The sequence below is a fragment of the Arvicanthis niloticus genome, chromosome 22 (assembly GCF_011762505.2).
Source record: "Arvicanthis niloticus isolate mArvNil1 chromosome 22, mArvNil1.pat.X, whole genome shotgun sequence".
Taxonomy (NCBI): domain Eukaryota; kingdom Metazoa; phylum Chordata; class Mammalia; order Rodentia; family Muridae; genus Arvicanthis; species Arvicanthis niloticus.
Window position 1 is genome coordinate 33,322,287 of NC_133429.1, and position 27,497 is coordinate 33,349,783.

Below are 27,497 nucleotides of genomic sequence, written 5' to 3' on the forward strand. Positions count from 1 at the left end.
TACCACTCAGGAACCCCCTATCCCATTTCCCCTCCTTCTGCCTCCACGAGGGTGTGCCCCCACCTATCTCCCCTCTCCCCCTCAAATTCCTCCCCGATCGGTGTTCAGCCTTCATGGGATCAAGGATCTCCTCTCCCACCCATGCCCGACAAGGCCATCCTCCCCTAGGCTTTCAGGTGCAGAGCTTCCTGGGGAGCTCTGGTTGGTTGGCACTGTTGCTCTCCTCTTGGGGCCACCAACCCTTTCAGCTCCTTCAGTCTTCTCTCTAACTTCTCCATTCGGAACCCTTGATCAGATCAATGGTTAGCTGTGAGCATCTGCCTCTGAATATGTCAGACTCTGGCAGACCTGTAAGCAGAGAGCTACATCAGGCTCCTGTCAGTATGCACTTCCTGACATCCATATCGGCGTCTATCTTTGGTGACTGCACATGGGACGGATAGGTAGAATGGTCTCCAGACGGCCCCTCCTTGAGTTTCTGTCCCACACTTTGTCTTCATATTTGCTCCCTTGAGCATTCTGTCACTCCTTCCAAGTAGGACCTAGGCATCCACACTTGGTCTTCTTCATGAGCTTCATGTGGTCTGTTAGTTGAATCTTGGCTATTTCAAGCTTTTGGGCTAGTCTAACTTAGAAAATTTGATTCATCCAAGGATTGTATCATTGATTTTTGTCAGAGCCATTATGGATGTATTCATGGAAGTGTTCTCATAGATACAGCTAGCCTTGTGCTTAGTTAAGCTCCTAGACATCTCTCACTCCAGTCAAGTTGATGATCACGATTAGTCAGACACAATTATTAATTCTACCAGTTTGTATGCAATCACATTATCTTGAAATATAATTTCTGTCCTTTCAGTTCTTAGAATGTAAATTTGGTTTTCTCATAACACTTGTTAGGATCCCCTATGTGAGATAACATGGAAATGGTGGTGCACTGTATACCACATTACAGTGAAGGGAAAACATTCAGTATCTCACCATTAAATGTGATGTTTGTTGCAGGCTTGTTAGACTGAAAGGGTTACCTCTCTTCCTAATTAGCTGAAAGGTTTATGACTAATGGATGCAAATTGTGTCAGATCCTTTCTTTGAGACAGGGTCTCACTATGTAAACCCAAACCACTCTAAAACTCACAGAGACTTGCCTGCCTTAGCCATCACCCTTGGCCCAGGGCTAATTTCTCTGCCTTGCACCAGCTTCCAGAGGTGCTGCAGTCCCTTTCAACAGTAGCATCAGGTGTTCAAATACATGAGCCTGTGTTGTTCCAAACCATATATATGTATCTGTATCCGTATCCATATCTGTATTTGTATCCATCTCTCTGGGGTGTTCTGTAATATCAGATGGGTACAAATGGCATGAGCCTTGCTTGGTACATGCTTCTCTCTCCCTTTCCTCTGTGACCAAAATGACAAGCCCAAAATACAAAATAAATTTTATAAAACTTAGTTTCTATACTTTGCTAGGCTAAGTATAGAGATTGAGGCAATGTTTTTAAGAGTACTGATATCAAAAGAAAGAGCATGGTCTTTTATAAACTTTGAGTTCAACTAGTAATTATGTTGAAATTAACATACAGCCTTAGCTTTACTTGGCAACTTTGAGAAGTGAGACTCGAGTGTTCTGATACAGAGACCTTCGTAAGCTAAGTCTTGTCTGTAGAGTCAAGGTGTTCTGAAGAGCTGCTGAATAACAAGAGATGCTTGTTTTTCCTCCAGCCTGGGTTTGGAACCTACTACCGTTAAAGCTTGTTTTTAATTTTAAAAACTACTTCCGTTTCCTCAGATTTAGGACTATGTAAATGTCTTTAACTCTTCACTTCTTAGAGCTTATAAGGTGAGTGCACAGACACGTGAAGCCTCTGTGAATGTTATTTTTCCAGGAGCCGTAACAAACAGCCAACAAATGCAGGTGAGGGGAGGAAGTGTGTATTTTGGCTCATGGCTCCAGAGTACAGTTCATTATGGGAGGGGCTTGAGGCACCTGGTCAAGCTGTGGAAGAAGTTTAGGTTTAAGGCCCAGAGACAGATGGTGGCTGCTGCTCAGCTTACGCTGCTTTGGTCCTGTCCGGGTACAGCTTCATGCATGATGGACGATGACACCCATAACCAGGGTGGCTCAGCCACCTTCTCCCTTCAGGACTTTTGCTATTAGCAGTGCTTTTTTTTTTTTTTTTTTTTTTTTTTTTTTTTTAACTTTGTTTTACATAGTCTTAATTTTACATTTCCCCTTTCCTATTCCCTTCATTAATTACACATGTAAAAATTTTTATTTTGTGGGTATGTGTCCTTTTCTTGTAGAGTGAGTTTATCTTTGTAAAGAGTAATGATAGAAAGTTCTTCCAATTGAATGTTAAAAAGGAGGTTTTTTATAAAGATAAATATTGATCTTTTAAAACATAAGTAACACATGGCCCTGAACTGAGCTGCAACTCATTTCCCAAGAAGATCTCGTCTACTTCACATTTCATCTGTTCCATGTGCAGACTGTCACTTTAGATTTCTAGATTGACTTGCCTCAGAGTCAGGTCTTCATGCTCAGCTGTTTCTTTTGCCTTTTTTTTTTTTTTTAATTTGAAGATTTATTTTAACTGTGTATGAATGTTCTCCTTAATGTATGTATATGTATCACATACATGCCTGGGGCTGGAGGTGTTGAACCCTCTAGAACTGAAGTTTCAGATGGTTGTGATCCACTATGTGGGTAGCGGAAAATTAAGTTTGGGTCCTTTACAAGAACAATGACTGCTCTTTCAGCTGAGCCATCTCTCTAGTCTTCAGCTGATTCCTTGATAGAATCAAGTCAGAGGTTTAAGTGCCATCTCATGAGTGTCCACCTGGAGACAAGCTCATATCCATTTTGTTTTTCCCAAGTCTTCCCACAATATACTGAGTACCTGTTAGTGATAACTTTATTTTTTATTTTTAGCTGCCTAGGGTAAAAACCCTTGCCAGGTTTTCCAATTTAGTCTGTAGTTTATGTATGGCTCATCAATTATAATTTGACCATTAATAGTCAGAGAACATACATTTGGCACCATCCTATCTCCTCATCTCTTGGTCCTCAGTACTTATACATCTTTCAGAATATATAATCACATGTTACAAAGTTCATCACAAGTTCACACCAAAAATCAAATCATAAATTGAAATAGAAGTTTACAACAGAGAATGTTTACATGCATATCCATTAGGAGTAATTATCTGGTTAAACATCCATCACCTGTCTAGCTCCACAGGTTCACTTGAATGTTTATAACTAAATTATTAGTGAAGTTTTGTATAGATAAACCCAGGCAATATTTTATCTTCTGTCCTAGCACCTATAATAAATCGTTAGTTCCCTTTTTATAACCTTTGGTTAATTGTTTTACAGCCTCTTGGAATGTGCTCTGAGTAGGAGAAAGTCTGCTTACTATCTAAGAGCAATTAACTGGTGACACTTGGGAGACTGGCAGAGTTCTCATTGCAGTTTTGACTATCAGAAAGGGACCTAATAGCAGTCCCACTATAAAAGAGGTTTATAATCACTGATATAATTTTAGGAATTTATCATTAAGACATCTTCGTGGATCTGCAGAGATCTGCTCCAAAAGGTGTGGTATTACTTAGTGATTGTTAATCTGTTTAATAATAATAGAAAAGCATATTAATAGCAGGAATCTTTCCTAAACTGAGTCCCTAACAGCCTTGCTGAATAAGGGCATACCTGTCGCAGATTATATAATAACCCAAAGCAGGCTGTTTCAGGATGATCACCTGCTAGTTATTAGCTTGTCCCATTATGGCTCCTGACATATAACCATCTAGATTTCAAGCCCATCAGAGACCTGAGAAGGAATAATTATTACCTGAATAAGTAGGAAGTGTAGGCAAGCAGCTTCCAAGATTATATAAAAGACAAACAAGGTTGACTGCTTGAATAGTTTTTCTTAGAATTATCTCTATAATGTTGGAGCGTCCATCTTCAGTCTTTTGGCCCAGTATATCTGACAGACCTTTTGTGAAGCAGGAATTATGAAGGACTTGTTTACCCTGTATTAGCAGTTTGGCAGTTGACTTCCTTGCATTTGTGTATCCTTTCTGGACAACATTTTGTCTGTAGTTGAAGCATGGACATTTTCGTTGCCCAGTGGCTAGCTTGCCATAATTGAAGCAACTCCATATGGAGGTTATTGATGCTCAGCATCTTCCTTGAAGTAGAATGGGGGACTGTCAGGAGCAGGCCTGTATCATAGTCAAAAGAGCTTTTCATCATGAAACAATTTTAAATGCCATTTTCTGTGGATCTTTGAGGTTTTTGAAGACCAACTCTGTAGTATATCTGAATTGTCAAACATTGTTTATTCTTAGCTATTTACTATCTGAATAACCTTGAAAATGTCTTATTGTAATTAACTAAACTAGTATTTAATATGACCATGAGTTTGACTGTCTATTAACTTTCTTAACCATTCTGATAGTTTGTAACTTGCATTTTTATCATTCCTAACAGTTTGAAGTAGCAGCTTTCAAAAGGACTAGAACTTTATATTGCATCTTTAAGAATTATATAAATACAATACTTCAAATAAACATTGAAAACATATGCATTATGTGTATCAAAAATAACCTTAAATTTGCATCAATATATAATAACCTATACCAGTGTATCAAAATAACCTTATTTTTGTACCAGTATCCAAAATTTTGTACTAGTGTAACAAAATATAACCCCAATTTTGCATTAAAATACAAAGAGCTCTACAGTGTAACATTATGACTGTAACATATTATGTTGGTTTAAGAGTAGATTGAGTAATGTACCGCTATTTGTCTAATATTTTTATAATATTTTTATATTCCCCTTTTTCTTTTCAACTCCCTTTCCCTTACCTAAGAAAGAAGTATAGAGAAGGAAAGGAAAAAGAAATCCTGAAGTCGAAGCTCCCTATAGCGTTTCTTCCCGATTTGATTACAAGTACTTGAAACCACCCCCTTTTAAAGGACAACAAACATCTAACATGTATTGGATGACCAAAATTCCTTTACCCCACCTCTTGGGAATGGGATGAAGTTCTCTTATAATGGCCTTCTGCTGATTTTGGACATAGTCTTCCTTTTTGGGGGCTCAAGAAAAGTGGGAAAATGGTTAGTCTTCAGAAAGCTAGCTGTAACAGTTGCTCTCCAGTCTCTATGTGCTGAGAAAGTTCAGGGCTTAACTGAAGTCCTGACTGGAGCAATTTGTGATGCTGGACCAATTGGGGTCAGCTTTTTTCTCCGAAGCTGTCCTGGATGTAGAATTTCAAGGAATCAGCATTGAGGCAGTTTGAAGCAGAATCCTGCAGGAAGCTGGAACAGCAAGCCTCAGCATCTCAGCATCCCCAAGGTGAATCTTCGGTGAATTCTTGGTGTTTTTTTCTGTGAATATAAAGCTTTCAGAGGTGATATATATTTTAGTGTTAACATAATGTGTGGAATAGGCAGTGTGCACAGATCAGTTAAAGATGACTTTCTGCTCCTTGTCTGAGCAGATAAAAGAGAATTGTCTGTCTTTATGAGCTAGTTTGATTATATAACCAAACTGCACTATAAATCTCCACTCATGCCATTTGGAAGGATGGCATGATGAGTTCTGAGGACTCTGTAGCCAGTGAGAGACATTGGCTGTATATAGCTGAAGTTCTAGTAGAGACACTTTTATGTCTTAACCAGTTTCAGGGCTAATTCCCGTGGAGAGAGATCACCAAATCATGTTAGCTGTCCTATTTGTTCTTCATTTCTTTCTTCCTGTTCTGTAGCCAAGATCTTCAGGGTGTCTCCCTCTATCAAATCTGATTCTTCTTACCTTGGATGTGATCCAAAGGCTGCTCGTCTTTCCTGTTGACACAAACACAAAGCCTCTCTCCCAACATAACATAGTTTTTGTCCAGCAGTTTGAAGTTACCATAAGTATAGACTGGTCGAATCTAGCAGGCCGTTTTCTACTCCATTTTTACCTCTTTCAAAGAGGATGTACAATACCACCATTCCCATTGAACACACACCCGTATTCCTGTTGGTAAATCAGAACAAGACTGTATGGAGTCCACATATCCTCCTCTACAATGATATATATATATATTTTTTACTATTTACCGAGACAGGGTTTCCTGGTGTAGCCTAGGCTGTCCTGGATTTGCTCTGTAGATCAGGCTAGCCTCAAGCTCACAAGGAGCTGTCTCTTTTTGTCTCCCAAGTATTGGGATCACAGGCATGAGTTTATTGATTTAGTATCTATGTACCCCTGAAAATAGGTCAATTTTTTTTATCTTTTTCCCTTCTTTGGAGATTTATTTTTTGTGTGTGCATTTATTTATCCTTTTTTTCTCTTACTTTAACATTCTTCCCTGTACTCAACTTTATTTAAATTTCTTCTCATCTTAGTGCCTCAGGCATATTGTAAAACAGTATCACATTGTCCCTATGACATGTGTGTTTGATTTACCTCCTCTGACAAAATGCATCTGTATTCTGTATTTCCAAGCTGATAATTAGCATGAAATATAGTTAATATGCTTAACAGTATTATTTTTGCATGTCACTAGTTTATTCCTTTTCTTGGAGTATGTTCTCTTAATGAGAGAATCATTTTTCTCTAGATGTTTCTCTTGTCCAGTGGTCTCTGGATTCCTTAGTTGGATGCTTTTCTTCTGGAAAGATAAAAGCAAACAACCCTACCCCAACCTTAACTCTGAGGTTTTATATTGACTAGCAGAATATATCTTTCCTAGGGTAAATTGCTTTTTTGGCAAAAGAAAAAGCATTATATTTCAAATTGAAATTATAAACATACCTTATGTGGATAAATATACATGTATCCCCTTTCTCTTCATATAAATTTAAGATTGATGTGTTTTTATTTTTTAAATTACTAAGGACATTCCTACTTATTATTAAGCAAAACCTACATAGTATCTTTAAGGAAAAAAATGTAACATTTTAAATTTTAGACTGTTTTTTGCAACTCCTCTCTATCAGCAGGGAGTCTCAGCCCTGACTTAATTGTTTTGTGGGAGCCCCGGGGCCATTCTGCTGTCCCAGCTCTGAACAGTGTGGTTTTTGACCTCCATGTGTCCTGTCCTGCTTGGCTATGCCAGATCCTCTGGCTTTGGGCCATTCCATAAAGGTAGTGGGCCCTAGGCAGGATGGGGCTGGAGCTTTTATGTTTCTCCCCAACCCTCTGCCTGGAGCTCTGCAGCTAACATGTCCCTCTCTCAGTAGGTACTCTGCCTCTGCTATCTGGTTGCTGCCTGTGCACAGCTCTAGGCCTTAGTTGTGTGGACTGTCGGCCCACTGCAGATTGATATGTATTCCCGCTTGCTACCTGCTATTTACAGGCCTTCGTTCTGTGGAAAGGCTGCCTTTTTTTTTTTTTTTTTTTTTTTTTTTTTAAATAGATCAGCCCTTTTGTCCTGCTAGTCTGACTACCCCCACCCCCTTTCACCTGGGTCTTTTCAGGCTGTACATTGGGTCCTAATTGTTGAAGTTATTTTTGATTCTACCTCCCAGTCCTATGCTCCTAAAAATAAGACTCAGACTCAAAATAAATTTACAAATACCTTGGCCATATAGCTGGGCTCTTCTCTAACTAGATCATAACCTAAAATAACCTATTTATTCCAATCTACATTCTGCCACATGACTGGTTACCTATGCTCAGGTACCATGGGTTTGTCTTGTTACATCTTCCTCAGTCTGTGCCTGACTCTATCCCAGAATTCTTTCTGTTTTTTCTTCTGTCCTACCTTCTACCCTTTCCTATAGGCAATAGGTTTTTAAATTAACAGGTGATGCATCCATACAATACACAGCTATTCTCTCTACAGTAAACTAATAAGAAGCTCCATCCCAAAGGCAATACCAAGGTCATGCTTCCATCTGACCATGACACAATTCCCTTGTAAACAACATGATAATCTTTTTCTTTTTCCAGGATAAGATGCATAAACATATGTGAATGATATCTATGCTTGTCTATACTTCAACACTGACACATAGAGTTGACAATGACTTTAAATATAATTTGAGGTCAGTATATCTTACATGACAAGCCAATGAGAGGAACAAAATCAAACTTATTTGATTTATACATGGACATATTCAAAATAAGAAATCATACTTCCTTATAACTTCCGTGGTCACAGCACACATGTATTTATGTTTTCTAGTATTGTATTTTATGTTGTTTACCCTCTGTAGGCATCTTGTCTGCTTATGATGTTTGAACTGTGTTACTATAGTTTTTCACTGACATTAATCATAAGAAATAGTAATATGAAGAGATTACTAAGTGTTTTCCTATATGTAAGGTATAACCTTTCTTACATCTATTGTGGAATACCACCAGTGTACTGTCTTTGTAGTACTTTAGGCTTTGTGATCAAAGTACATAGTGTCTTGTGTTATTGTTGTTCTCCTATCCACTACTTCTGTTTTTTCTTTATAGCCCTTTAAAATATAAAGATCATTCCTAGATTATGTAGTTTAATGACATGCCCTCCCCACCCCAGAAATAAAAGTTTAAACATATAAGGCTCAGTCACATGAATTTTTTTGTGCACTTATGTGTGTTATCTTCTTGTGTACGTATGCACATGTGTGCATTTGTGTGTGTAGGCTAGAGATTAACATTGAGTAGCTTCCTCAGTTTTTGTTCTACCTTTTGTTTTGTTTTGAGGCATGGTCTCTCACTGAACCTGGAGCTCAGTGACTTGGCTCAATTGTCTAGTCAGTGAGTCTCAGGGAAGCTCTGTCTTGGTCTTCCTAGTTGTAGGATTTCATTCATGTGCCATTCATGTGCCGTGGTAGTTTTCAACACGGCTTCTGAGTATGGAATTCAGGTCCTCATGCTATGATGTGTCAAGTGCTTTGTGTGCGAGTCTTCTCAAGTGCTCTGAGTGAACATTGTATTGGAAAGAAAGAACACACTTTTAGCCAGAGTAAGGAAGAAGGGACTTTGGAACTTCTAAGGCTTATGTAACTCCAACATAGCCTTCAACTTTCTGCCTCACTTGAGAAATGAGAAAACATTTACAGTGAAGGTATTACTTTCATTTGGAGCCAATGATTAAGAAAAAAAAGGGTCAGGGTCAGCATTATTTATTATCTGCTGTTCTCTAGATGTTTGAAAAGTCATTTAGAAAAGGAAGGTAATTACACCTACTCTACTAAGTTAAGTGAGAAAAAGTCACCTAATAATTTTTTTAATTGCTCATTTGCCTGCATGGTAGCATTTATAATGTGCAGGGATTTAGTATGAAATTGCACAGATTTGCTTAGGCACTGATAATTCTGTTGGCCTTCAAAGGATTCTTATTATGAAGACCTTTACTCTTCCAGTACAGGAAGTTTCTTCTGTTGCTTTTTAAATTAATTAATTAAGTAGTTAATTAACATTCCAAACACTGCTCCCTATCCTGGTCTCTCCCTCACAGAGTCCCTTTCCTCATCCCCCCTTTTCCTCAGAGGATGCCTCCCTATACACAGTATTCCCCAACCCTGGCACATCAAATCTCTGCCAGATTAGGGGCATTCTCTCCCACTGAGGCCAGAGAGGGAAGCCATTAAGATTGAGCTGCCTACCTGCTACATATGTGCAAGGGGCCTCATTCTAGCCCATGTATGTTCTTTGGTGGTGCAGATTCTGAGAGCTCCAGGTTTGTTGACTCCATTGGTCTTCCTGTAGGGTTCCCATCTACTTTGGGGCCTTCAATCCTTCCCCTCAGCTCTTCCATAGGTGTCTCTATCCTCTGTCCAGTGTTTGGCTATGGGAATCTGTGTCTTTTTCATTCAGCTGCTGGGTAGAACCTCTTAGAGGACAGTTATGCTAGTCTCCTGTCTGCAAGCATAGCAGAGAACCATTAATAATTTCTGAGATTGGTGCTTGTCCATGGGATGGGTTCCGAATTGGGCCAGTTATTGTCTGGCCTTTCCTTCAGTCTTTGTTAGATCCCTGCATTTCTTTTAGACAGGACAAATTTTGGGTTGAAAGTTTTGTGGGTGTGCTGGTGTCCCTATCACTCCACTGGGGCGGGGCTCCTGCATGACTACATGGGATGGCCCCTTCGGATTCCATGTCCCCACTGTTAGGCATCTCAGCTAAGGTCACCCATGTTGATTCCTGGGAGCCTCCCCTACCCCAAGTCTCTGGGACTTCCTAGAGATCCCCCCAACCCCTCTGCAGCAACAGATTTCCATTCATTCTCCTGGCCCTTTGGGTCTCTCTCCTGTCTCTCCCTGCACCTGATTCTGCCTCCCCATTCTCATCCTCCTCCTCTCCCCCCAGGTCTCTCCCTCCCTCAGCCTCCTATGACTATTTTGTTTCCCCTTCTAAGTAGGATTCAAGCATCCTTGCTTGGGCCTTCCTTGTTTAAATTCTTTGGGCCTATGGGGTGTATCATGGATATTCTGTACTTTATGGCTAATATCCACTTATCAGTGAGTACATATCCTGCATGTCCTTTTGGATCTGGGTTACCTCACTCAGGATGATATTTCATAGTTCCATCCATATATTGAAAAATTCATGATGTCCTCATTTTTAATAGCTGAATAGTATTCCATTGTATAAATGAACCACAGCTTCTGTATCCATTCTTTGGTTGAGGGGCATCTGGGTTGTTTCCAGTTTCTGGCTATTACAAAATAAAGCTGTTATGAACACAGTGGAGCACAAGTCCTTGGGGTGTAGTGGGGCATCTTTTGGGTATATGCCCAGGAGCTTCTTTTGTTAATTGCTTTTTCCTTTATACTGATTTTTAATTGTTGGAATTAGGTTTCTGGGTTTTTTTTTTTGTTTTGTTTTTTTTTTGTTTGTTTGTTTGTTTTTGTGACAGTATCTTGTGAATGGAGCCCAGGATGGCCTTTAAACTCTTAGTCATCCTCCTGTTTCAGTCTCCGAGTACTGAGGTCACAGGTGACCACACCTGGATTATGATAGGTTCGTTATGAGGTGAATGTTAGGCGCCTGTACTTCTTGGTTTGCATCTGCTATTTTGAAATGTTACTAACTTGTCTGTGTACACATCACATCCTATCTTACCAACTGTCTCCTAGGTCACCAACTCCAGCTCCAGCTCCAGCCTATCCACTTCCCTTTTCTTTATCTTTAATAACACATTGTTATTGTCTGCGTTGACATTAGGTTACTCGTTTTATATTTGTATTTAGTATTTTTTATATTTGTTTATATATAGTATTCTTTTGAAAGGATGCCAAGTCTTTCAGTTCTAATCAGTATGTGATTCGTGAAATAAACTAGTTTTTCTTTACTCCACTGGCACAGACAGAAAGAACTCTATCACGACTCGGCGTGGGAGATGCTTTTGTCTCTGTTCTCGTGAGGCAGAGTCTCATGAAGCCTCAGCAGTCCTTCCACTCGACGTCCCGATGCTGGACAGCTGCCTTAGCTTAAACCTGCTTCTGGGTAGTTCTTTTTGCTTGGGAGACTTTCCTTTTCCTTTAAAAATTTTATGGTCATTATTTTGTTGTGAGTATGGTGTTGGATCCCCTGTAACTGGAGTCATAGATGTTGGCTGCCGTGTGGGTATTGAAAGTTGAACCCAGGTCCTCTGAAAGAACAGCAAGTGCTCTTAACCCTGAGCTGTCTCTACAGATTAATTCTTAAAACAAAAAGAAACTTTTGTCAAAATCCAGTTTTGTTGTTGTAACCTTAGCATAAAATGATTTACCCTTTCTACTGTAATTAATGGTTTATTTTTACTTACCGAATACATTCTAATGTTCTTTTTCTAGGGTTTCCAGACTTATAGGATGGCTAACCATTAATGGAAGGAAAAACATAAGTCTTCTATCGTCCATTATGGAGGCAGGTTTAGCAGACGGAGAACCCGACAGATCTTCGGTGAGTAGTTTGACAACAGTAAATAAGGACATGTCATCTACCACTGGAGAGGGCTTGATATCAGCCAGCAGACTTTATTCTAAAAGTTCATTGAAAGCAAAACTTGCTTATTCGGTTGGTTGGTTGGTTGGTTTTTTTTTTTTTTTTTCTTTTTTCTTTCTTTCTTTCTTTTTTTTTTGACAGGGTCTCACAGTGTAGTCCTGGCAGGCTGTGAACTCACTGTGATAGACCAAGCTGGACTTGAGGCCCTAGCTCTGATTACTCTGCCTCCCAAGTGCTGGAATTGAAGCAGGTGCTACAAGCCTTGCAAAAGCAATTTACTTAAAGTGTTTTAAAAATCCTACTTCAACTCCCATGTTGTTATGAGAATTACAGGCCATTTGAAGCTTGTTGGAGCACAGCCCTGTCACATTTCTGGTATTTCTACTTCATATCCTTCTCTGTCTCTTCCCTGCCATATTGTCTTAGACATTCTGCTGTAGTGATTTGTATTTGCTTTTTCAAACCTCTTTTGGCTCTTAGTAAAACCCGTGAGGACATTAAGTACCTGTATATCTCAAATCATGTGCAGCTCTGAGCAAGGAGAGTGAATGAAACACGTAAGCTAATCAAGAATTAAAAGCAAGTGCACTATATGCAAATTTGTATTTGGAAATTTGAAGGTTTAACAAGCGATCCTTCCTGAATTAGATTCTGAAAGTAAATGTGGATAGCAGTAAAGTATATAGTATCCCATAATTTGAAACAAAAACTGTCACTAGCATAGGTGGATGATATGTCATAAAAATGGCTTTGCTCCAGAGGAATCAATTTAAATCTTATGTTTGAATGATTCTATTAAGTATTGATTGATAGAAGCTTTGTTAGCAGTGTTTCTCTTACCCAAAGTAAAGGTGTCCTTAGTGAAATGTAGTCAGGGTGTAGCTTGATTATTTACTTCTGTGTGTTTCTGAGCATGGTTTTTGGTGGTGGTAATAATGGAACTGATGTTCTACTACCAAGATAATCACCATCCCTAGATTTTATTTGTTTGTTTGTTTAGAAAATTCCTTGTTGCACCGGGCGGTGGTGGCGCACGCCTTTAATCCCAGCACTTGGGAGGCAGAGGCAGATGGATTTCTGAGTTCGAGGCCAGCCTGGTCTACAGAGTGAGTTCCAGGACAGCCTGGTCTACAGAGTGAGTTCCAGGACAGCCAGGACTACACAGAGAAACCCTGTCTCGAAAAACCAAAAAAAAAAAAAAAAAAAAAAAAGAAAAAGAAAAAAAGAAAATTCCTTGTTAAAGCAAGGCAGGGACCAGCTTTCTGTCTTTAATTTACTATAGAAATGAATTATTATTTTTTCAAGGTATTTGTAAACTTTAATTGGGTGGATGTTCTTTGTTCAGGCTCCAGTGTAAGAACAGTGTAATGATTAATAGCAGCATGCAGTTTTGATATTTGGATTAACTTGATTTAAACGTGTTTTGAATTTCTGGTTCAGCATTGTTTTGGTTCTTTAAACATTAAAAAAAATGTTAAACTTTAAGTGATCACTTGTTAACAGAGAGTGCAATGAGATTGGCTTACACAGGACATGGTAGCTGACTAGAAATGGACAACTGATGGTAGGTTATTTTATCTTTATGATTTCAGAAAAAGTTGGCAATAAACTTTGTATTTAGCATATTATATTTACTTGACCATAACATCATCTTTAGGAAAGCTAATTCACTGTTCTTATGGCTGAAATGTGTTTGATGCTCTAGTGAAGATTTAAAAAAAGTTGTTAATAATGGGTCTTGGGATATAGAAGGGCTCAAGCTCACTGTGGGTAGTACCACTCCCTGAGCAGGAGGTTCTGAGCTATCAAAGAAAGCTACCTAAGCATCAGCAGAAGGGAGCCAGCAAGCAGCATCCCTCCAGGGTTTCTACTGAACTAACTCCCTGGCTAGGAATGACTTCTTTCCTTGACTTCCCTTAGGAACGGACAGTGAAAGTGTAAGAAAGATAAATCCTTTCCTTCTTAAATTGTCCTTGTTCAGAGTCTTTAATCACAGCAACAGGAAGGAAATTTAAGAATTAAATAGAACTTTAATCAATAGTATTAAATTCTGTATCAGAGTCTATATTAATGAAACTTCAGTGATTTTTTTTTTTTTTTTTTAAATTCTAAATTCTGTTTCTTGAGAAGTTGGAACAAAGATGTTGGAAAAGGTAGGGGAAACTGTTTTGTTCCTGTTAATTATTTCTTTTGTGATATATTACAGTTTATTATAGAGAGAATAATACTGATAATTCCAATATAAAGTACAGAAATTAAAACTAGTATTATGGTTCACTTTTAAGTTAACTATTTACAAAATAACACCTTTGGACTTCATGCTGTGAGCCAGTTGACATACAAAAGAAGTGGATGAAGGTGGGATCTGAAGAGTTTTAGCTGGAAATCTGAGCTGAGCTGGCTGTGTGGGTGTATTCCTATAATCTCAGTGCTCAGGAGCCTAACGCAGGAGAACCATGGATTGGAAGGCAGGTTTAACTAGTGAGACTCTGTCATAAGAAAAAGGAAAAAAGTTCTGCCTTGGTGTGATGTGGGTAATGTATACAAATTTTCAGGGTTACAGTTTCCTTATGAGTTATGTAATGATAACTGTAGCATCTGTCTTCCAGAGTGATTTTGAGTATTAATAGAAGTAAAGTCTTTATATTGCTTATTGCAATGTTGCACACATTGTAAATATTCATTAAATAAAAGCTATTTTTTTTAGGATGGCTTTGACTTAAAAGAACTCTCTCTAAAGATCAGTAAGAGAAGTCTGTGAAGTCTATTTATATATATTGGATAGTTGTAAAGACTTTTTGTTTTTAATTTTTATTTATGTGTATGGGTGTTTTGCCTATATGCATGCCTGGTGCTGTGGAGGCCAGAGGCGGGCAACAGATCTCCTGGAACTGGAGTTAAAGACAGTTGATAGCCACCAGGTGGGGGTTGGAAATGTAGCCCAGGTCTTCTGAAAGAGTGGCTAGTTCTCGTAACCACTGAGCCATCTTTTTAACCTGGAAAAGCTTTAAGAGAATATGAATTGTGAACAGCAGAAGTAGGAGAAGGGAGGGCTCACTTGATTGAAAATGAGCAGGACATTTTAGAATTTAATAGGAGGTGAGGAGCACCAGGGATTGGGTGTTAAGGTTGAATGTACTAGGTTGGAAATGAAATGAATAGTGTTTATGTGGAAAATGCGTGCCACCGCAGATAAAGACCACGTTTACAGAGCGGTGCCAAAACAAGGATGCTTGGACTTGATATACAGATAATGATCATCCTTTAATATTTTTTATTGAGGGGCTGGAATGAGTTTGGGAACAGGGTTGGAAATGGTTTGGAGACTGAGGACTCTGAAGCATGTATCTTTTTGCATTGCTCTCCTCCTTATTTTCTGAGTCTTTCATTTTGGCTAGCCTGGCAGCTAGCAAGTGTGCAGGATCCCTGTCTCCACGACCAGGCACTAGAGTTTGGATACATACGTGCTGCTGTGCTTAGCTTTTACATGGATGCTGCGGAACTGGACTTTGGCCCTTATGCCTATATAGCAAGCACTTCACCCATTGAACCATTGGAAAAGAAAGAAAAACATGACTATTTTAAAATTTGCTTCCCAGTCCCTGTTTTTTGAATCAGAATTGGTAGAGGCTTGCTTAGATGTAAGATTTCTGTTTTCTTTCCACAAACACTTTATAGATGGCTTTGTATATCACCACTAGGAGACCACAGTGTTGTTTTTCTTGTGGAAATAGTCACTGGTGATCATTGTCCGCATCTATTAACTCAGCTAGCTTAGGAAGTGAGAAGATGAATATAATGGGCTTTAAACTAGGCAATTAACCGATCACATTTCGTGATGTATTTGTCTTCTAGATTATCAGTTTTTCTGCTATTTAAAAACGTTACTGAGTGTCTTAGGGTTTCTGTTGCTGTGACAAAACACCATGACCAAAAAGCAGGTTGGAGAGGAAAGGGTGTGTATTTGGCCTCCACTTCTCTATTACTGTGCATCATCTAAGGAAGTAAGAACAGGAGCTCACACAGGCAGGGCCTGGAGGCAGGAGCTGGTGTGGAGGCCATGGAAGGTGCTGATTGCTGGCTAGCTCCTCATGGCTTGCTTTCTTATAGGAGCTAGGACTATCAGCTGCACTACCCACAATGGGCTGGGGCCTCTCCCATTAATCACTAATTAGTAAAAGTCTTTCAGCTGGATTTATAGAGGCATTTTCTCAGATGAGATTCTCAGATAACTCCCAGTTTGTGTGTCAAGTTGACACAAGACCAGCCAGCACACTGAGATTGCTAAAAGGAAACATTTTTTAAGGTGTAGATAATTTGAAAGACAGGCTTTATATTCTGTGTATATCTTTTTAAAATTATGAAAATTATGTTAAATAATAATTGTCATTGAGTTCCCAAGTGGGAAAATACTATTTCCTATAAAGATGGACAGGTACTAAACATTCCATCTTTTTAACACATTTTTATTGTTGGAGGTTGATATTGTTCAAGGTTTGAATAGTACGGTAATAAAATTGGCCAGGTATATGGCTGGTGAGGTGGCTCACTGGGTAAGGACACTTGCTACCGTGCCTGACAGCACGTACACGATAGAAGGGAAACCTGACTCTGGCAGGTTATCTGTCCTCTGTCCTCTATCTGTTTGTTATGGTATGTGCTCCACTCACATTGTATGTTCCCCAGTGCACAAAAGAAAATAAATCTTCAAAAGGTAAAATACAGTTAAAAACCAATGTCCCCTCAGAATTAAATAATTTTATGTTGATATTCAAAGTAGGTCTATCTACATAAAAAATAAAATAAAACATTCCCAAGTACACAGTGAGATTGTTCAATGAATTTGGGGAGGCCAGTAAAAGGAAGAGTTAGTTTCGGAAAAATAGCCAGTTTTCTATACAGTATATCAGAAGATTTCCTAGCTGAAATTGTGTGTGTGTTGATTTGCATTTTTGGTTGGAGATATTTCCCCCATTGGTGGTGATAGAACCAGGGCTTTGAACACGCCAGGCAAGTGCTTTACTACTGAACCCACGCCCCAGTCCTTCTGGGAACCTTAAAGTACTGTCCTAGGATGCTTGGATTCCCAAGAGGCTTTCACAAAATGTGAGGTCAAAATTATCTTTGTGATAATACCATGGTATTTGATACTTTTTGTTTTTTCTTACTTTCTTGTACCTTTGTACTGATTTGGTAATTACTCCAGTGTATGTTTGTGAAATCTTGTGATTTCTTTGTTTTTTTGTTTTTCTTTTTAAAATTTTTTTCCACAGGCTATTTTGGCCTTTAAAAAAACAAGGATTTATTTGTTTTATTTTATGTGAGTGGGTGTTCTACTTGAATGTATGTCTGTATACTGGTGCCAAAGAGACCAGAAGAGAGTATTGGATCCCTTGGAACTGGGATTCTGAATGGTGTGAGCTATCAGGTGAGTGCTGGGAGTGGAAGAACCTAGCCTCTGCAAGAACAAGTGCTCCTAACTGAAAAGCCATTTTACTGTTAAAGTAACTTTTCTTTTAGAATCTCAGAAAAGTTACAAAGATAGTTTCTATATCTTCTGCACCCACTTTCCTCTATCATTTTATATTTAGGATGGTACATTTGACATAATGAACCTAGACTGATTTTATATATACATGGGCATGTGTGTATGTGTATATGTCTATAAAAAGTTGTACATGTATGTGTGGTATATGTATGTGTACCTGTTGGCATGTGTGTGGCTGTGCACATGCAAGTGTGTGTGTGTGTGTGTGTGTATAGGCCAGAGAGTAATGATTTTTGTTCTTCATAGTACTTGAGATGGGAGCTCTCACTAAGAGCTCATTGGAGCTCACTGATTTTGTTAGGCTGAGTGACCAAGTAAGCCTTCCTCAGGGCTTGTCTCTGCCTTCCTCAGGGCTTGTCTCTGCCTTCCTCAAGGCTTGTCTTTGCCTGGACGAGCTGACATTCTAGGCTCCTTATGTCGTGTTATGCCTGTTTTTAATGTGGGTGCTGAGATCTTAATGCTTGTTGGGTGAGCACTTCATCCCCCAAGCCATGCTCTCAATTTTGATGGTTTTTAAATACAGGCCTGACATTGAACTTGCTATAAATCTGAGGATGATCTTGAACTTCTGTCTCCTGCCCATCTCCTAAGCAGTGGCACATATCACCATGTCTAGTCTGTGGAGGTCTTGGGATCAAACACAGGACTTTGGGCATGCTTGGCAAGCCCTCTACCAAATACGCCGCATCCCCAGCCCTCACTTTATTAAATTATCATTAGTAAATTTTCAATTAATTGTGTGTGTGTATGCCGTGGTGCACTTATGGAGGTCAGAGAGCAACTCGTAAGAGTTGATTCTCTCCTTCCACCATGTGGGTCCTGGAGATTGAATTCAGGTTGCCAGGCTGAGCCACCTTCCTGACCCAATCAGTTATCATTAACTGAAGTTTATTCTTGGTTCAGATTTGCTTAGTTTTGCCTTATGTTCATCTTCTGTTCGAGGGTCTCATTCAGGATGCCACATTGCATTGTTACCAGTTGTATTTTTTCCTGTTAACTATTTCCCTTACATAGAGCATAACTAACGTGAACCAAAGATTCCAAACAGTGGCTTGGAATTAAAAAAAAAAAAAGATTCTAAAAATGGGACACGAGGGGTTCATTCATCTTTGCTGTGTGTGTCATTTTCATAGTTCAGAAATCTAAATTAGAAATGATATGTACTTAGGTATCATATAATCAGTATGGACAGTATAATTTTTAACCAGAAAACTGAAATAGAAAGCTTTTTGTTTTGCTGAACTAGGTTTGAGGGGAACTAGATTTGGTGGCTTATTTCTTTCAGTATGGATAAATAAAAATGTAGGTTTTAAACAGATGGACTGAGGATTTTTCCTATTTACCACTAACTACAATTTTCCCTAAGCTCCAAGGCTTGCTGTAAGCAGGATATGACAAATACTGAGTAGTCTCTCAGGCAGTTAAAACTGTGTACATTCATCTCAAAATTATTTTACCAGTAAAACAAAGGAGCCCATACAACTTTTGAAAGAAGTATGCGGGGTTAGGATTTGATAATGTGAAAGATAAAGGCGATTATGTGGTGGGAAGAAGGTGTCAGAAACAAAAGAGAGAAGAAAGGGAGCAGAGGCAGGACAGACAGCGCGTTTCCTCTCCTCTGTGGATGCTATGTGTTGCCAGTGAAAGCCTACAGGGAAGGGGAGAGGGGAGAGCAGGGAATGGGAGTGGTGCAGAGATACAGACACACATATGGAAGATTTCTCAGTATCGTTATTTTGCATGCTGGCTAATTTTAAAAGAAACAGAAGTAGAAATCTTACATGTTAGTCATATATGAAGATAAAATTGGAGTGGAATTCCTACCAAATCTCTTATCATTTTATCTAGCAAGAATGGAGCATTCAAAACATTTTCATCTGGATTCAGTAGGTTTTCACTTGCTTATAGCTGTTCAGCATGGTAGCAGATTCAGTGTGGTGAAGGAGCACCATGGAGGGCCCACAAGCTTGAAGATGATGTCGTGTGTGTGATGCCATGGGTGTCGAGATGAACAGCATGCTTTGATGAAATATTTACCTCTGATGCTGGCTAACTTAATCTACTTCATTTAGCACATTCCTTGAGCACAGGGTCTTGCATTCGTGCCTGCCTCATTGAGAACAGGTTTGGGGCTCAGAGGAAGTGCTGTTTGCTACAACAGAGGGAGTTCCAGAAAATATGCCAAGAGATATGAGTGACAACTAAGATGTATTAAGTATCTGCCCTGACTCAGAAACCATTTTAAGTGGTTTCTAGTAAGCTCATTTAATTCTCTCAGCTTTAGGAGACGACGGTCACTCCTATGTAATGGATAAGGAAATTAGTTTCTTAAGGCTTCACAGTGACTAAGTAGCAGAATTGGCTTACATTTTGGCTCTGTAGGTCAGACTTTTTTTTTCCTGTATCTCCTGTCCTAGAATGAGATCATACAGTGCCTTGAATGCTAGTTTTTACTATTTGGGATTTTGTTTTTAAGATAGCATTGGGCCATTACATTTTTTGAAGATGTCAGGCATTGTGGTGTACATTTTTTATCCCAGCACTTGGGAGGCAGAGGCAGGCAAATCTTTGTAAGTTCAAGGACAGCCTGATTTACCATAGAGAGTTTCAGGACAGCATTGGGCTGCATAGAGAGACCGTGTTCAAATGATTGAGAAACTAATCCCAAGAGATGTGATTTAGGGGAATCATCTTGAGAGAACTGTGGAATATTGAAATGACAATCAGCCAGACATTGGAGTTTTTCTTTCTTGTTTTGTTTTGAAATAGGTTTTCACTGTGTACCCTAGGATAATGTGAAACTAGCAATGTAATTCAGGTCTTGAACTTGTGGTCAGCCTCCTGCCTCTGCTGTCATTTCAGGTGTGTGTTACCATGCTCCCTCTGAACACTGGAGTTGTCTAGCGTGCTTTATGAAATTCCAGTGCATGGCTATATCTTTGTTATGTGAATTAAGATCCCAGAGGGTGAGATGCAGGCATCAGTTCCTACACGATCCCTAGGTGATTGCACTTGCAACTAAGATTGATGATGGAAATAGAGGCTATTGGTCATGTTAGAGAAAACGTTATCTAAATGGCAGTTTTAACAGTAGGGTAGCAATGTTCATACAGAAAATATGTGAAAGGAATTAGAGATACATAGTAAGAGGACCGGAAGAGTTTGTGGCAGCAGCTTGCAGCATTTTTTTTTTTTTTTAAGAGCAGATAGAAAGTGGACTCAAGGCTTCCATGTCTGATAGTTTTTTCTATCTGCGAGTTTGTGAATTTTAGGCCATCAATACATGTACCACAGGAGGTGAGTTCATGTATGGGCAGATTATGTGTATGATGCAGAGAGGACCAGAAGAGTCAATTATTTTAGAGGAAGAGAGAAAATGTTGTTAGGACATGCTTTTGGAGATAATGCTTAGCTTAAGTGTTGAAAGGAACACAGGTCCTTTGCTGCCTTTGTGAAGGTGAGCATGCCATTGAGGGCAGAGGAGCAGCAATATAACATGGTGCAGTCAGGGAGCTAAGGCACAATTTAAAGGTCTAGTGGGGACAGTGCATAGTGATAAGCTTTGGAGACAGGTATTTCTCTCTTCACTTTGTTTTTTGGTTGGTTATTTTGAGATGGGATCTCATGTAGCTCAGGCTAGTCTTGAACTCACTATGTGTAAGAAGATGATTTTGAACTCCTGGTCCTTCTGCCTCACCACCCAAAAGCTGGCGTAGAGAAGTGCACCTTTACACGTGACTCTTTATTTTATGGTTGTTCTTTCATGATTGTCTCCCATGACCTGTTTCTCTGTTGCTCCATTTACTGTTAGTTCTTAACCCTTTCTTACATCAGGGCTTTTTCAGTTGCTCTATTTAGTATTAATGTCTCTCCAGAGAGAATATGGTGGAGTTACAGCAGTACATAGAAAAGGTTCCATTTAGTATTTGATGTGTATTTGGTACTTACTGAGAGCACTGTTTTTAGAAAGAACTGTTAAGACCCCTTGGGGTTTTCTGCACCCTTATTCTGAATTTTGCTTATCCTCCCCCCATTAGATTTTTAGACTGTTGTTGTATTACTATTATACTTGTGTGGTGAGAAAAGAAATTATTTCTTGCATTCTTAGCTGTGTGCTCCATCCTGAGCTGTGTATCTCACACACTTTCATGACAATCTCTATAATACCATGAAGTAGGTATTCTCTGTAGAAATGAAGAAACAGGCTCTCCAAGGGCCATTGGAGTAAGGTCCCTTAGTCAGGCAAAAAGTACAGATATTTTAAGTGTGTTTTTCTTGACGTTGTATACAAAGACATATTTTTATGTCATAAGCTCATCTATATTATATCTATTCTTTTAACCATCCTTTTAAAGTATTTTGTATTCAGTATCTAATATAATGCACATTTTGAAAATTATGTGTTACATGACCACTGTCTAGAGATTGATTCTTTAGTAGCTTGTGTCTTTGTGTCTGAGATTCATTTTGATCCTGGGCACTACATAGTTTCTGAGACCTGAAGAACAAGTAACTACTTTTTTGTCTGTGGTAGATTTATGAGTCATAGAAATCAATATTTCCTTGGCATTAGCAATCTTGTCTATGGCTTTATAATATTCAGCAAGGTATACTTTACCATGACTTTTATGCAGTGACTTTTAGAAAGAGAGTAGTCTTCTATAAGCTGAGAAGAAATTTTTTATTATGTCTTCATTCACATCTTGGTCCTGACTCATTCTCTCCCTTCCTCCTCCCTCTCTCAAACGTAAAATTCATGGATCTGTATAAACAATGCATGTAACTTGCCAGACGAAGTTCCAAGTAAGCTAAGTTCTTTCACACTGAAAATTAAAATGGTCCAAAGCCATCCTGAGGTTCAGGTTACATTGTAAGAGCAACTGAAATGTTTCCTAGCCTGCATTTCTAATATAACCAGTTCTCATATCTCACCTGGTGTGATTGTGGTATCATAACTGGTTTTGGTTGTATTGTTTTCATAACCTTTCCAGGTAACTGGTTGATTGAGTCAGATTTAGAGGAAAATATTTCATGACATCAAAGGCTACGTTTGTAGGTTTAAGTAGTTTGTAGTTTAAGTCATGGGCAGTTGGGACATTTCTTTTGCTTTATGACCAGTTTTCTTTCTGTTGCCACCATGTAAAAGACATTAGTTATGAGTAAAAAATCATGTTGATTGGTTTTTGAGCTTTTCTCTGTGTAAGCACTAGCAAGAACCTACCAATCCCAGAAGAATTAGCACCTGTGCTCCATCACTACAAGTGAATCTAGAATAGGGGTGAAAACCCGACTATGTTGGTGATGACAGCTGAGGGTGTTTGTAGGACTGAGGCAGTATCTGTGTTGTGGCTAGCCTGGTATACATGTCTTAAGACAGTAAAAAGAGAGAGTCCATACTTATACTCTGTATTGATTCTTTGTGTGTCATATTAGATGTGCTGTTAGTTTTAGATCAGCTTGACACAAGCTGGAGTCAGGTGAGAGGAGGGAGCCTCAAGTGAGAACACACCTCCCTAAGATCTGGCTGCAGGCTAGCAGGGAGGGCATTTTCTTCAACAGTGTTTGATGGGGGAGTGCCCAGCCCGTTGTGGGTGGTGCCATCCCTGGGCTGTTGGTCCTGTGTTCTATAAGAAAGCAGGATGACCAAGCCATAGAGAGCAAGCCAGTAAGCAACATTGAGCATGGGTCCTTCTACATGCTAGGAAAGTGCTCTGCCCATTTCTGTACACTCTGTATATTTTGAGGTAAGATCTGGGTTTGCTTAAATTCTGTAGGCTGGCCTTGTACTCATTATATAGCCTAGGCAAGCCTTGAATTTGTAATCCTCCTGCCTCAGGCTCCTAAGTAGCTGTGATTACAGACTTGCAGAACCAAGCTTGGTTAGAAGGGTTGTTTTCTGACCAGAGAGAGACAATGTTCTTAGAATTTGTGGGTCTGTTGATTGACCTATAAAGGCTAGGTGCAGGGCTAATGTTTCAAGGAATTGATGGGACTCTTGGCGCTGCCACAGTCCTGTCTCATGCTAATAGAAGTTATGCAGTGGCAACACACATGGGATAGCATGCTCTCACACTGAGCAGTAAGGTAAAATATTCTGAGGGTCAGATGGGGAGATAACTCTACATTGAACTTCGGTAACAGAATTGGTTTTGTAAGTCTGTTATAAATGAATTATGTATGGTTATATTGGCACTAAGATGAGAGGAGTTTCAAAATGTTGGGCAGCTAAACAAAAAGAAAGCTTGTGGTAGAGGGTTGGGGGTGGCACAGATGACAAGTCACTTTGCATAATCAGTTCTGGCAGTCAAAAAGGCAAGTGGAGTTTTTTGGCTCTCTTATGGGAGATTGAAACATTTCTGTGGGTGAATAATTTACCTGAATTGTAGGTTTTGAGTACCAGAGTCTGAGGCATATTTTGTAAAGAATAGTGTATCAGATGGTTTTGAGTGGAGGAATAACACAGTCAGCCTGATCGTTTAGGAACTTATCTTAGGTTGAATACTCTCCAGCTCGGTTCTTTTTGTTGTTATGCTTTGAAAGAATACACATAGTATACTTAAACAAATGTATTAAACTTCACAGTAGCTCCAAAAAATGAAACATCACAGGAGTTGGTGGGCTGTTTTTAAGAGTGATTGAAACCGAGTAATCCAGATATAGCTCATTTTAGTGACAGAGGATACCATGCACACTTGGATTGTGTTGGTCTTTGCAGTAGGATAGAACTTTTTGAATTTCAGTATGTAGCATGGTAAATGAGAGGTGTAAAACTCACTGTGGAGGCAGCTTTGAAGGCTGAGCAGGGGTTGAGACATGGCATGCTGTTAGTGGCAACTCAAAGAAAAGCCTGGACTGAGAGAGTGTTGTTGTAGAGGAGAAGAAGAATTAGAACTCAATGATTTGATTAGAAATGGGGGTGGGCTGGGCTGTCTGTAGGTGGAAAAAAGATGGATAGATGGGGAAAAAACTGGTTTCTGAGAGAGAACTAATAAGTGTTTTGTTTTTCAGAAAAAAAAATGCTTTCTAAATAAACCTAAAAGCCTTCCTTTCTTAACAGAATTTTAGAACCAGAAGTTAATTGCTGAAAGTGTCCAAATGCATGGGTGGAAGTGTTTTGAGAGATAAGCTATATCTGCAGAAGAGACGTGGACGTTATCTGAACAACAGGGCTGGAGGCTGCTCCATCACTCACTCACTGAGAGAACACACAAGACAGTAAGACAGGGCTACCTTAGCACACTTGGGAAACACCAGGAAAGCCCTTTATAGAAAGAAGTTGATAGAATGTAAATCATACCAGATGAATATTCATTCCAGAGAGAACTTTATAGATTGACAGGTTGCAATTTCCTGAAGTCACAGGATTTAAAAGAGAAAGAGGAAGGATTTAGTTCCTAGTATGAAAGTACTCTTGAACTGCCTTCCTCTACATGTTATTTTATAGAATACGGTTTCATCACTTAGCTCTTTTGTCAACTCTGGGTGTTCTTGAATTTCAGACCTCAGGAATTTGAGAAAAATTGCTCTGGAGAGATTTTGGATCTTTTTTTTTTTTTTTTTTTTTTTTTTTTTTAAAGATTATACCATATTCAGAGTTGCTGACGTTCAAGGGACAGTAAATGTGTGATCCTGCATTTAAGATGCTAACATTGCTGTGTTTTCCTATGATCTTAAGTTTGAAGTGGATATTTTCTACTGCACTTTATACATTGTCATTATCTAAAACATCATGTGTAGGTAGAAAGATCAATTTAAAATTTTGTTTCCATTTCTTATTTTCTATAAAAGTAATGCATAGTAGTGTGCCATAATTAAATACTATGCAAAAAATACAATAAGTAAACCTCTGCCTTCTAAATATAACCACATTTTGGTGAATTTTTTTTCTAAGTGTGTTTGTATTTGCCTTACATTACATGTTGTAAAGTGGAATGAGTACCTAGAGGAGGGCCAAAGCATATGGTCAATAGTTTAAGCTCTCGTTCCCAGGAAAAAAGGTTCCTTTAAAATCTTTCATGTAAAACTCAATTATAAAATGTGCACTTTTTTTGCAGATTACAAGAATATGAGAAGCTGAAGCAAGTATAGAGTGACTCCTGTTCTAAGACACATCGTTCCCAGCTGCATTACATATCCATCACTGAAGTGTCTTATTCTCAGAGCCAAAGATAGTGAGCAGAACACCCTGAGATGCTTTGTGTAATCCTCCCAAATGTGGGTTCTGGGAGCCGCTAGCTGTATTGGGGAAGAGGTGCCACCAGCTGTGGCCTTGCTGGATAAGCTCTCTGTGCTTTGCCTTACGCTCACCAAATGGCCCTAAGTCATCTACAGGGAAGAAAGTGTGTGTAAAGCTTTTGGATATAGACCAGTGCCATGGAATTGCTTCTGTACCACAGGGTGATGTTGTTTAGGTTTGTTGAGATGGAGGAGTTCCTAGGTTGAAGGACTTGTGATAAACTTCTACTCTGTCCTTTGTGTGGAATCCTCATAGATGAGTGGCATACATTTAGATATAAAATAAAGTTAGATCACAGTTCCCATATAACACGTTTTATGATATTTATAGACCAGTGATTTAAATAATCTTGTAAATATTTAGTGCTTCCAATGAAAATGTTTTGTAGCACACAAATTCCTAAATAAAAATTTCTAGTCATATTAGTTGTTTTTTAAAACTGTATTCAGTCAAATTAGAAGATTTATTTCTGTAACAAATTACTGAGATGAGTTTGAATATTTATTGAATTAAAAGAAAATGTTTTATCCTATCTTAATGGTCTTTTTCTAAACACAGTAAGAAATTTCCAGATTCTTTGAGATATGAGTAGTATTTTAGTACTTTAGTGAAAGCCACTGAGTACCTAGCTTATATTAAAAAATGTATAAGATACTTGTAGAGTTATTTCACATTAGCTATGTCAGTCTTCATATATTATACAACATGGTACTGTATTCTAAAAATGTAAGGATAACAAACTAGTCTGTGTCTACTTAGTGATCTGAGTTACTTGACGAGAAGAAGCTCACTTGCTCATAACCTGCTTCCCATTAACATCACTCTCACACGGAAAGGATGGTTGATTGGCATGCATGGACCGCCTCCCATCCATGTCTTCTGAGAAATGTCTCTGAAGCCATGCTGTGTTCACATGGTGCTTCAGCTGTGGTTTTCAGTGCTTCTGCCTGAGTCTTAGATTTGTTGTCTATTATAAATTGGTTTTCTTGTGATTGTTCCTTTATACTATGCAACATATGTGTCATGGCATGTGTCAGTTGTCAGTGACCAAGACTTGAGGTCATAAACCTGACTCACACATATCATCACTTGTGCTTCCTCTACCAGGAAGACTTCTCTGTATATCCAACTGCCTTCTTGGCACCCTCTTGGATGTCTTCTTGAGCTCCTTGGAGTTCTCCTTGTAACACAACTTTAACTGCTCAGCTAATGGCTTTTCCATCATGCAGGCACTCAATCCTGGCCACTTGAAATCATCTTGATACCCTGTCTCTTGACTCCCACACTCCCACTTGGTCTGCTTGGACATTCTGCTACTGTATTTTCAAAGTATAGCCTTTCACTACCTGTCCTGCTGCTGCTGTGTATCCCCAGGTTGTCTCAGTAAACTCCATACATATTCCTGTTCTTAGAGTATTTTCGGAATAGTAAGTTGGAACAATTCTGTTAAATTACAATCAGACCACGTCAGTTCTTTTCTCAAAACCATTCTTCCTTCCCTAATCCCATTCAAAATACAGCCAAAGCTGCAACAAGACTATGAAAGGCTTCCATAATCTAGGATATTTTACCACACCGACTTCAGTGTTCTTACTCCTTACCCACTGGATGTGTTTAGCTTCTACACTCGCTGATTCCCATGCCCCTGGCACTGGCCGGCATAGCAGTCGTCTGCATATATGTTTCTTTCCCTGTGGAAGCCTCTTTGGCGGTTCTCTTCCTCTTGGCTGTGGACCACCGTGGAAGGGTGCTTGCTGTTGGGCTTCCTGTCTGAAGCCGTGAGC

General features: G+C 39.1%; 1 protein-coding gene across 7 annotated transcripts in view; it reads left to right on the forward strand.

Annotated features, from left to right (window-relative positions):
• Osbpl8 (oxysterol binding protein like 8) overlaps positions 1–27,497 on the forward strand; it is a 141,238-nt gene that overhangs the window by 31,402 nt on the left and 82,339 nt on the right. For 5 of the 7 annotated variants that reach the window (XM_076920195.1, XM_076920199.1, XM_076920196.1 and 2 more), the window contains one exon: positions 11,779–11,887. The exons of 1 other annotated variant lie outside the window; for it this stretch is intronic. In XM_076920195.1, the coding sequence (XP_076776310.1) occupies positions 11,846–11,887 (42 nt within the window). In that variant the 5' untranslated portion in view covers positions 11,779–11,845. Of the gene's footprint in view, positions 1–11,778; positions 11,888–25,531; positions 25,649–27,497 lie in introns of those variants that run through there. One more of the 7 variants, XM_076920201.1, reaches the window with a different exon arrangement.